We start from the raw sequence: 12,127 nt of genomic DNA on the forward strand, positions 1-12,127 counted from the left end.
CTAATGATACTCAAATCATATCTTTAGTGGTAGTAGAACGCTAAACAGAAGACATTGGGTCCATGCAACAAAGCATAAAAAGAGATAAAAGCAGTTGGGGGCCTTATGCATTCATTTATACCTAATCAAACTTTTTCAACCAAGTATAGCTTGGCATTATAACTTAACTCCTGATTACCCCATAGTTTTTTCTATTCCTGGGCCTTCTGCTAAAGTCTCACAAAAGAAAAATAATTCGCAAAATAATGCACCAATTTTTTTAAGCTGTGATTAATTGTTATAATTATTTATATAAAAGTGTAGTGTGTTTCCCAGGTGCAGTGGTGGCTATTAAAATAAATATTAAAATATTTGTTTTCATTTTATGTGATGTTAAATGAAAAGCCCACTTCCTTATAAACTTTAAGGTAGGGAGACGGGTCTTAGAAAGAAATTAATGATCGGTGCAATTTTCTTTTCTTTCTTTATCCTTTCTTATGTAGCCAGGGACTAAACTTCATCCAAGATGTATGCTTCTATTTATACTTCCCTAGTAGATCAGAAGACATTATCCATGAAAATTTAAAGTATCTGAGTGATTAGGTGCCTAATAATATCATCAGTCACCTGAAGCACTCGCAGACATGATGAATTTTTCATCCTTATTAAAGCGTGTTTGTCTACCGTATTATTAGGCCGGTGTTTCATTAGCCAAACCGTCTCTTCAGTGTAGAGAGTAAAACAGAAATATTTTGCACATAGTATACATGATCCTTACCAAGTGAAAACTTGAAAAATGAGTATTCTCTGCGAATTTTCTCAATCTTATGGGAATAGAAGAGTTCAACTCAAGATTAGGATGACTTTTTATTTATTTTATTTATTTATTTAAAAAGATTTTATTTATTTACTTGACAGAGAGAGACACAGTGAGAGAGGGAACACAAGCAGGGGGAGTGGGAGAGGGAGAAGCAGGCTTCCTGCTGAGCAGGGAGCCCGACGTGGGGCTCGATCCCAGGACCCTGGGATTACGACCCGAGCCGAAGGCAGATACTTAACTACTGAGCCACCCAGGTACCCCAGGGTGACTTTTTAAAATCAAAAGATTCAATAGGGGCGCCTGGGGTGGCTCTGTCGGTTAAGCATCCAACTCTTGATCTCAGCTCAGGTCTTGATCTCAGGGTCATGAGTTCAAGCCCTGCGCTGGACTCCATGCTGGGTGTGGAGCCTACATTAAAAAAAAACAAAACAAAACAACAAATTAAGAATGTCTTCAAATTTTGAATCTAGTTATGTACTATAGAACCAGTTTGAGCTAAATATTTTAATTTACCTAATTTTATCAGGTATTTATACTATTTTATGTTCTAAAATGGTCATTCTTTTTTTTGCTTTAACTACTTCAAATTTGCACTATCAAACTATATTCTCTCTCTTGTTATGATTAAGAAGGTATGACTGTTCTATGTGATTAGCAGTGTTCTTTCAAAAATGTTAATATCTTCACAGTATTGAGTAAATAGAGAACAGGGAGTTAATTTCATATTATTGGTTTGAATAATGTTATCTTTTAAGAAGGAGAAAGATCTAGAATGTAAACAAACTTCACTGAGAATAAAGGATTTCAAAACTCAGTAAGCATTTAGAAGATGGATGGCTTAGGTGATAAGGAAGTGGAGGGAGGCAGCATAAGTACACATCTTAATTCTCTGGTAAAGGAGGTTCTCAACATCTATTAAAGGATTTTCCTTACTATTGCTGTGCATGACACTAATACTTCCTGAATTACCTGGAACATTTCCACATAAAATATAATCCATGGTATTGGTTAAGTAAATGTTTAAACTTCTTTTTATAGTTTAGCTGTTGCTTCATCTTTCTTAATTCCTTTCTTTGTATGTTTTATTATGTAATACAGTTTTCTATAATATATAAGTATATATACAAAAATATATACAAATGTACTTTATAAATACACTGGAGTTGCAGTGTCAAAATTTTTTTTTACTGATGGGACACATGATTAGAAACCACTGCTTCAGTGAAAACAGTATAAAATATCTTTTTGTGTCAAGTGAAATCATTTGCAGGGTAAGGGGCTTTTCCCCTGTGGTTGGATGCTGGCATCTGGGATGAGGAGGAAGATTGTTAGGTATAGGGAGGACCAAGGAGAATACCATACATAGATGCTGTTTGAGAATACTCTTCTCTTGACAGATTCTTGACAAGGGAGGATGGTGGGAAGAGTGGTAACTCACTGCTCCCTATAAACCACAGGAGTCCTGTGAGAACTGGGGAAGTGGGGAGTCTGGTGGGAGGGAGAGGGAGAAGTAGGGAGCCTGGTGGGTCCCTTTACAGAGACCGCTACTGCGGAAGTCCTGACTCCCTCAAACTTGCGGCTGTGTGGTGAGCTGCCCTTGGGGCACTGACCGGTGCTCTCCTCTGTTTCAACTCTGGAGACCCGGGTTCTGATGGCTGTTACTGGCTATATATGTGATGTTTACTCTTTAGCTAAAAATTACGGGATGGGCCATTGAATCTTAATTTTTTCCTCAGTTTATGATAGTAATAATAACTTTTAAATTATTTGGGAAAAGATAGATGTATTCAGAAAGAAAAGTTATTCAGGCGTAGGGGCACGTGAGTGGCTTAGTTAAACATCTGCCTTCAGCTCAGGTCATGAGCCCAGGGTCCTGGGATGGAGCCCAGCATTGGCCTCCCTGCTCTGCGGGGAGTCTGCTTCTGCCTCTCCCTCTGCCCCTCTCCCTGCTTGTGCGCTCTTCCTCTCACTCTCTCTAATAAATAAAATCTGAAAAAAAATTACTCAGGCCTTTTGGCATATTTCTTTTGGTTCTGTGGTCCCCTGTCTGTGGTGGTAGCTTTTTATCTTTATTTTTTTTAAACATATACTTTTTTTGTAGTCTGCTTTTAAAGTTAACAGTAAATTTTCTGGTTCTGGCAATATTGTGGACTAGGTAACCTAAAGTACCATGTTTTTAGTGTTCACATAACAAACTTTTTTTCAAAGTATAGTTGGGCTTATTTAATAAGTAATAAAGTAAGATAATTGCCAGAAAGGAAGGGGGAACTAAAAATCAGAGTGGCAAACATGTAATGTGTCGCTGGGGCTCCTTGGGTGGGATGCTGTTAATTTATCTTCTCGAGGCTTGTGTTTTATCACTCATGTGAGAAAAGGGTGAAGAACCTTTGGGCAGAGAATTGGAACTGAGATCCACCTGTTGTCCCAGGCAGATGGCAGGCAACTTGTTTATTTTAACCTGTATTTTGGAGGGTAGAGGGGGAAAACTATAGATTGAGAATTTTAAGCAGTCTGGGCTTTCATGGGTTTGGAGACTTGTGCTATATGAAAACTAGACCTAGCCATTGATATCCTTTGGCTGTTTGACAGAAAAAGACCAAAAACTGCTGTCAAGAGACATTCCTCACCTCAAGCCACATAGGACACCCACAGGTAGAGCCTCATGGAAGATGAGCTTGAAGTCTGAAAGTAGCAGTCACGAGAGGGGACAGGCGGCCCTGAGCAAGAGCTAACAGATAGGACAGAAGTAAGGCTAGCTCTCCAAGAATTCCAAATAATCAGACCTGGGGCTAGACTATGGAATAAGTAGGTTTTAAATGACTAGAAATAAAGACTAAGGAATTGAACACATAAAAAGCAACAAATCACTGGGGGAAAAAAGAACAAGTGGATTTGAAAAACCTAACTAGAACTAAGGAAATGAAGATTAGAATTACTAAAACGAAAATCTCTGTGAATGGGATAGAAAGACCAGACTCAGCTGAAGAGAAAGTTAATCAGCTGGGAGATAAAAAGGTTTCCGAGAAAGAATTTCAGGGATGTACAGAGAGAGAAAATAAGAAAGAGGTTAAGAGGCACAGAGGATAGAAGGAGAAGGGCCAACAGGGAACCAAGAGGGAGGAACGGAGAGGGTAAGGGACAGGCAGTTTTGAAAAAGAGAATGAGAGAAATTTCTAGACTTTATTTAAAACACGAACATTATAGCAAATATTATACTTAATGGTGAAACTTTAGAAGATTCTCATTCAAGTCAATCTAAGGGGAGATGATCCACCAAACAAATGGGGGTAGAGACCAGGTCCACGTTCATGGATGAGGACCCTGTATTGTCAGAATAGCAGTTCTCGAATCCAAAATTTCAACGTAATGCCAATCAAAAGCCTATTAGGATGTCTTATTTGGTTTCATTTGCTTTGGTGTGGAACGTGACAGACCTCCCCAATTCGTATGGAAAGGCAAAGGACCAGAGTAGCCAAGTCACAGATGACGACGTGGTGGGAAGTGCAGAGCTCAGACTGCGGGATCGGCACAGGCATGACAGACCAGGGGCACAAAGTGGGGGTTAGACACAGCCCTGTGCATATATGGAAACTCGGCATATGGTGTTTACAGACGAGCGCTGGCGTAATTGGTCATCTGTATGGAAAAGAAAGTAAGGAATTTTAAGAAATAAAAAGTGCAAAATATAGAGGAAAAGACTGGTTTGAATACACTAAAATAAAAAACTTTGTTCAACAAAATTCAATATACGAAAAAACAAGCCACACACTGGGATGTTTACAATGCCTATAAATGACCAAGAATTGATACCCAGAATAAAGAATTTCCAAATGAGAAAAAGAGCAGAGAGATCGATCGATCTAAGAGGGTATCTACATTACAGAACCAGCACTGCAGATCACTCAGGTCTGGATGAACTGAGTGGGTAATGCAAACTGGTTATGGGGAAAAAATGAAATTGGGTTCCTGTCTTACACCATACACAGAATCATGTCCAAAATGATTAATGATTTAAATACAAAAGGGCAAAACCTAAAACTTTGGAAAAGTGTGGAGGAGGGCATTTTTAAGACTTTGGGGCAGTGAAAATTAAGGAACTGTAGCTGCAAGCATCAACACTGACTAAGCTCACATACACTGTTTTTTAAAAAGCTAACTGCAGAGGGATGCTTATGGCTTGATTTCATTTACCTAAAGTCTAAAACATGGCAGTCATTTAGGGATAAATGCACATATGGTAAAACCACTTTTTTAAAGGGGGGAGGGGAAGGGAAGTTTGAAAACAAAATTCAGGATAGCAATTTCTATGGAGGGAAGATGCACGATGGGTTTATGGGATTATGGGTACTGAAAATGATAGACTTTCTTATTTTTACATGCATGTTCAAAGACAGGTATATATTTATTCAGGATTCTACATGTCTATACATATAGGAAGTATTTATATATATATTTGAAACACTTGATTACTACTGATTTACAACGTATGAATGAAATGTTTTTAAAAAAGGGAAGACTATAACAAATATACATACCCAACAGTTTTGCCGAATATTAACATTTTGCCCTATGTCAGATTATACACGTTTCTTCTTTTTTTAAAATAAACTTGGGACACCTGGGTGGCTCAGTTGGTTAAGTGTCCGACTCTTGATCTCAGCTCAGGTCTTGATCTCAGGGTCATGAGTTCAAGCCCCGCGTTGGGCTCCATGCTGGGCGTGGAGCCTCCTTAAAAAAAAATTAAAAAGAAAAAGAAAATAAATTAAAACATTATAAATAGAGTAGATGTCTTATATCACCCTCCCCCCATCCATTCCTCTCACGTGAGGTCATGGGGTATATGTTCTTTCATTTATACTTGATAATACCAAACTTTCTTCAAAATAGATGCACCAGTGTATATACTCACCAGCACTGTATAATAGTTGCAGTTTCTCCACATCCTAACATTTTGGTACTGCCACACTTCCATTTTTGCCTATCTGATGTATAAACTGTATCCCACTGTTTTCATTTACGTTTGCCTGGTTATTACGGAGGTTGAGCGTCTTCCCGTGTTCTTGAGTCATTCCCCTGCACCGTGGCCACTGGAGGGAGGGCAGGGCCAGGAGGATGCTGGGCTCCTGCAGGCTGGAGAGCTCGGCTGGCGGAATGACAGCGAGTCAAGGTCTTTTTTCTCTTGCAGGATCAGTTTTGCCTCTTTTTGAACTTTATCTAAATGGAATCATACAGGTAGTCTTTCAAAATTTCAGGGCACATATACACGTACTGTTCTAGTTACCAACTGAGAATCCTGCGATTTTGGGGTCTGATTCTGTTGTTTCTGCAGATTCTCCCGCATGTGGCTCATTCCCTTTTTTTGTGACTTTTGATTGTGAAGTCATATTCTTTGGGATTTTACCTATAGAATTTCTAGGAGGCCTGAATTTATACCTGAGAGAATTTGGATTTGCTTCTTCCATGTACCCTGGGTCAGTACCTACTTGAGACCTGTTTAAACTAAATTAGCATCTTTTCAGGACACACAGGTAACAAACCCTAGCGTCAGGTGGGTGAGGGCCAGTGTGTGGTTATACGTTCTTAGAGGTGATGTTTCTGCTTCCACTGAGAGCTAAGATGGGAAGAAGACAGCTTTCTGTGGAGCTGCCTCCAACCTGTGCAGCCTTCCACCGGGTCCTGGTGTTTTAAAAAATCTCCCAATAAAGTTTTGTGGCTCTTGCCTCCCCAGCCTGTTAAAAACCAAAGCTCCTATCTCTCTCATTGGATTCAGGCTTTTTCATTATTTTGGCCTCTGAGGGTTTAATTTCTTTCTTTACATTTCATTTCCTTTCTTTCATTACAAGTTTTCTTTCATTCCTCTCTCTAAAGAGTTAGTTTATACAGTTCATCCTGCATTTTCAGGTATTCTCTGCTAAGGGAGTTTTGATGTTATTTGGTCTGCCACATTGCTGATAGTGAAGCTGTGGTATTATTCTTTATACTCTTCTAATTGCTTGAAATTTCATCAGCATCATAACTGCTAGTACTACTACTATGATAATATAACCACTTTGCCATGTCTTCACATATAATTTTCCTAAATATCTTTTCTAGTGGATGTGTAGTATTTCATAATTATTTAACTGGTCCCCCTTTGATGGGTACTTTTCCAGTATTTTGCTACTAAAAACATTGATGAAATGAACACCTTTAGACCTACATCTTGCTGTGTGACCCAGATAAATGCTAGCGGTTGAGTTACTGAGGCAAGTAATGCTAAACCTTTTCAGGCTTTTTGATATCTACCGTTTAGGTCATTTGGAAAGAGCACCCTTTCCAACGATACAGCTACGTATGTGGCAGGAAGGGAGCCAAGGCTCTGGCTCCTGACTCCCCCGGGGGTGAACGTGGCCACCTGCGGCCAGTGCCTTCCCTGGCAAAATGGACGCGGCGGATTGGTTAGGCGGCAGGATTTCTGTCTGTCCCGGTCCCTGCGGTTCTCACTGTGCTCTTTCTTCCCTGTTCCCAGGTGACCTCTCGGTGGACCTTCCGATGCCCAGGATGCCCTCAGGCCCTGTCACACGATGATTCCCACTTTCATGAGCGGCACAAATGTATCAACTTTTTTGTTAAGGTGTACGGCTATATGCCCCTACTGTACACTCAATTCAGGGTGGACTCTGTGCTCTTCAAGACCCGCCTGCCCCACGACAAGACCAAGTGCTTCAAGTTCATCTAGGGGCATTGCAAGTTTTGGGGAGAGGATGAGCAGAGTGGGGGAGATGGTTCCTAAGGTTCCTCGACGTTGAAGGGCCTCAGGGCCACCCGCTGGGCGGGTGGCCCAAACCCTCTGCTGGGAGAGGTGGCGGGAAGAGTGGGAAGGAAATAGCCTTCTTTCTCTTAAAGTCGGCCACACTGGGCCCGGAACCCTGGTCGGAGGACACAGGGGTTCCCTACACAGGGCACTGACTGATAGCTTACACTGAGGATCATGGGGACTCCGGGGAGTCACTCACGCAGTTCATAAGCCCAGGACAGCTGGTTTGTGGTTTTTAAATTCAGTAACAACTATTATTATTATTTAAAAGGAGAAAGTTTCAGATTTGCCATTCGAGGCTTATTTATATATATGTGCGTATATATATGTATATATATATGCACACACACATTCTCACATACATATACATATACATATATATAGAGGGAGAGATAGATTTGGGGGGCAATTTGAGATTTCTGCCTGTTTCACAAAGTGAGGGACCCACTGAGTTTCCTGATGTTCTGTACGTTGGTGGAGATGGAGCCTGGCCTTATGGTATCTGGCTCATCCTTAAAGATCATCTCTGTATTCCCCAGGGCATCTGCGTGCAGAAACAAGAAAGGGCAGGCTTGGCCCTCCTAGGGGCCCTGGACGAGATAAGCCCTCTTGGTTTGTTCCTTCCTCCATCTGTTGCCAACAGGTGATCTGGAGCTTGCGACCTCCTGTCGCTTGAGTCCGTGGGGAGGACCTGCACCTTTGGGAACAGCGGGGCTTCCCTGTGCTGGATTGAGTGTTTTTGAGGATTCATCGCTAGGTTGAGCTGTCCCAGAACTGGTCCTTGCACACGCATTCTCTCCCGTTTGAAAGAGAAGAATGAGGAAGGAGTGAGACCTGAAGACAGTGCTCCCAGCTGGCTCTTTTTGTTCGGCCCTCCTTTTGAAACACACGTTGTGCTTTGGCTTCAGGCTTTCCTGGAAGTTCTCCCGTGTAAGAGAACAGAGAGCTGGCAGGCCGCACCTCCAGCTGTGATCTGAAGTGGTCTGCAGGTTGGCCTACTCTCTCTGGCGTAGAACGAGCGAGCATCCTTTGTGGACCCCCACCCGGCTGGCCGGGAAGTCTTACAGCAAGGCGCCTGCCTTGGGATAAATACCTTGGTGAAATTCACCTTCCCTCCACCTTTGTCTGGACCTATGCCCTGTGTTACCTGTAGCTTTTAGATCCCTCATGCCAGGTTGTCCCAGGACCCCTTGAGATTTGGTATGTGCCAGAATGATAAGAAGATAGGCTCCATTCCTGCCTGAGATTTCACAGGCATTCATACCCATGTTACCACTTTCCACTCTGGGTTTACATTTCTATTCCCTGGCTGAAACGGAAATAAGCTAGTTTTTTTTTTTTTTTTTTGTGGGTGGCAGTAGGAGAACCGGAGAGGGTGTCGGTGGCATCTGGCAGGGATTTAACCCATGACTTCTACCATTTTCCTGGACCGCACTTTCTTGCAGTGAAGTTGAATACAGGTGGTTTCCCACAGCTGGACAAAAGCTCAGGTCTGTCCTGGTCATGTACATGCCTTAAGCCAGTTCCGTCTTCCCCAGACCTTGACATCCTGTGCTGCTCTTTCTTGGGGGCACATTCTCTGACCTGTCTCAGTGGGTCTCTGCAAGTAGCATTTTGAAGCCAGGTGACAGAACCTGTAGACCCCACCCGGGTAGAGGGCTAGCTGGACCGAAAGGACCTCTCCTTATTGGCAGACAAGACCAGGGCTGCTCCCAGGGCTTGTGGCTGCCAGAGGTTCCCACTGGCATTTTCTTGTCGCTCTCCTACAGAGGCAGCTACCCAGGAAATCCAGTTCTGCTTCTCAGCAGCCCAGCAAAGGGGTCCAGACTCCCTGTACCCTAACTTTCTAACTACCCTTTCCTTGACTCCGAACTATTCTTTTTAGTGGTAGCCTTCTTCCCTCTGGGGAGCCAAAGAGTGTGGTGTTTTGAGCTATATATGTGGCTGCTATTTTTATCTTGTTTATTTTAATGTAAGGAACTCATAAACTGGCTTTCAGTGGGACCCGGTGAGAAAAGCGCAGTCTGTGTTAGGACCCCCTGTCGTGGAGCCAGGCTGGTGGGTCCCCGAATGCTGTTGGGAGATCCAGGAGTAGCCGAGTGTTCTGAGATTCTGGATGACATGAACGTCCACTGCAGGGAGGGTTATGGTGTCAGAGCCGCAAACGAGGCGAGCGCTATTTGGACCTAACAGGACACTAACCTGAGGGACTCCAAGCAGCAGGCTCTGCTGGACACTGGCCATGTGCCTAAGGGACGCGGCTCAGGAGCAAGAGGCCGGGCAGTCAGACCTTTTACGTTGCTCGGTTAGGCGCTCCTGGAGAGTGACTGCTGTTTTCTGCGAGGTGGCCGCGGGGAGGCCCAGCACACGCTTCGAATGCCCTTGATGCCCATCTGTCCCGCTGGGAAACGGACGTCCTGTACACCACGTGACTGGGACTCCTCTGGAACACGTGAACGGCTCTGCGGGCTCACATGGTTTCCCCGGCCGTCCACAGGTCACCCCTTGCCGCCTGGGCCCAGGATGTCCTCGTCCCGAGCTAGCCAGTTTGCTCTTCACCCCGAGGGGCACTCCCCTACGGGAGAGCGTCCCCAAGGTGCTCCTGGGGCCGTCTGAGCGTCTGCGCTGCTGACGGTGGTTTTCCGCGCCATGCGCGCTGCTCCTCAAGCCCAGGCCTGGGCGCGGTAGGCGGGACCCTGGCTGGGTGGGTGGGAGCCCCTCCTCAGCCGCGGCCTGTGCGTGTGCGCAGGCAGCTCCCGGTTTGAAATGATGCTGTTTTGCAGGGGGAAGCTCTTTGATGTCCATGCCATGTCCATCCACCCCACCCCCCTTTTCCAGTCATGAGCACAATAGTCTTATGTTGGATTTTTGTAAAAAAAATAAAATAAAAATAAAAATAAATGGAGACTTTAACTCAAGCAGTGTGGAGGTCCTTTGTGATTTTCCTCTGCAGGGACAGAAGAGTGACCCAAGAGAAGGGGCCTGCCAGATTGCGGGGAGCCAGCTGCCTGCGCCCCCCGCCCCATAAAGGTTTTGGGCTGTGTGATTCGGTCTTGGAGCAGCCTGTGTGCTTGAACCCGCATGATGCTGTCTGTAAACATGCACGGACATGGGCAGCCTTGCCTGGGCCCATTTGTGGGATCAGTCGTTTGATGACACAGGAATTTAGGTGTCCTTTACCTGATGGGAGTGGGATGTAGGATGGCATGTGCCACATCCTCCCTCCTTCCTTGTTTCATGGTAATTTTAAAAATGTGTGTGTGGCGTGGTGCTGGGGAACTAGTGTGTTTAGATCTCAGAGAGAGGTGGAAGTTACCATAACCAGTGCGAGGCGTCTGCCGTTTGGCCCCCAGTAGAAATGAACGCTAACTGGGGTGAGGTACGGAGAATTTCTCAGCAACTCTTCCTGCACTCCACGTGTCTTAGTGCCAGCTCCTTGTGGGAGGCTCTGGACGCACTGGCTGCAGGAAGCCTTCCCTGGCCAGAAGCCACTGCCTGCCGCCGGCCTGTCTCCTGTTCCAGCAGCTCACCCAGCCCAGCGGCCCCGTGCATGCTAAGCTGCTTGAGAGCAGGGCAGAGTCAGTGCGGAATGGTTTTCTGATGAACGAAAGACTTGACAAAATATTCAAAGAGGGTCACATGGGAATCCTAGCGGGCAACAAGCTGAATGGTAACCAGGACTGTAGTGCTTTTGGAATAGAGTTGATGTGGTATTATCAGAGAGCTAAAGAAGCCTGGCACACACTGGCTGAGAAGTCTTATTTTTATTTTTTAAATCTTCATTGACAAAGGAAGACGAGTGCATGCCAAGGAGAATTAAAGACACAGAGTGGATCCCAGAAGACATCATCGATAGAGTGGGAAGCCTGACCATAGGGCCAGGTCTGGTTTGTTACTAAATTTCCCGTTTCTTGATTTGTTTTGGTTTGTTGGGTTTATTTTTCAAGTTTTTATTTCAATTCCAGTTAGTAAACTCTTGACTTGTTTTAATTCAGCAAATGGTTTTATCTTTCTCGATTTGTCTTCGTATTTGTGAACGAACAAATCCTGGTCATATTGCAGGGTTGTCATGTTAGGGCTTAGAAACTATTTAGATTCTGTTTATTTAAACAATTGGTTCCAATATTTTATCACAGAAAATTAAGTATATTATTTATAGTATAAACCCATATACCTAGCAACAATTTACTGTACATTAGTGACATTAATATACTTCCTTCCAAATACATAAGCACATAAATTATTAACTGGAGGTCAATATTAGTTTCTATGTGTTTAATATAAAATTTAAATATTTATACCCTGAAGTGCACAAATCTTAAGAATGTATTCTTTTGAGTTTTGACAAATGCATCTACCTGTGTAATCCTATCCCCTATCAAGATACAGAACATTACTGGGGTGCCCAGATGGCTCAGTCGGTTAAGCGACTGCCTTCGGCTCAGGTCATGATCCCAGGGTCCTGGGATCAAGCCCCGCATCGGGCTCCCTGCTCAGTGGGGAGTCTGCTTCTCCCTCTGCCCCTCCCCTCC

At 43.9% G+C, this 12,127-nt stretch overlaps 1 protein-coding gene across 1 annotated transcript in view; it reads left to right on the forward strand.

Annotated features, from left to right (window-relative positions):
- EXTL3 (exostosin like glycosyltransferase 3) overlaps nucleotides 1–10,513 on the forward strand; it is a 47,916-nt gene extending 37,403 nt beyond the window's left edge. The window contains exon 6 of the mRNA XM_028114303.2: nucleotides 7,308–10,513. Coding sequence (XP_027970104.1) covers nucleotides 7,308–7,517 — 210 coding nt within the window. The 3' untranslated portion in view covers nucleotides 7,518–10,513. The remainder of the gene's footprint in view (nucleotides 1–7,307) is intronic.
- Nucleotides 10,514–12,127: the final 1,614 nt, after the last annotated feature.

This window comes from Eumetopias jubatus, unplaced genomic scaffold (assembly GCF_037043125.1).
Source record: "Eumetopias jubatus isolate StellerSeaLion01/CBP00866 unplaced genomic scaffold, mEumJub1_p1.0 scaffold_2, whole genome shotgun sequence".
Lineage (NCBI taxonomy): Eukaryota > Metazoa > Chordata > Mammalia > Carnivora > Otariidae > Eumetopias > Eumetopias jubatus.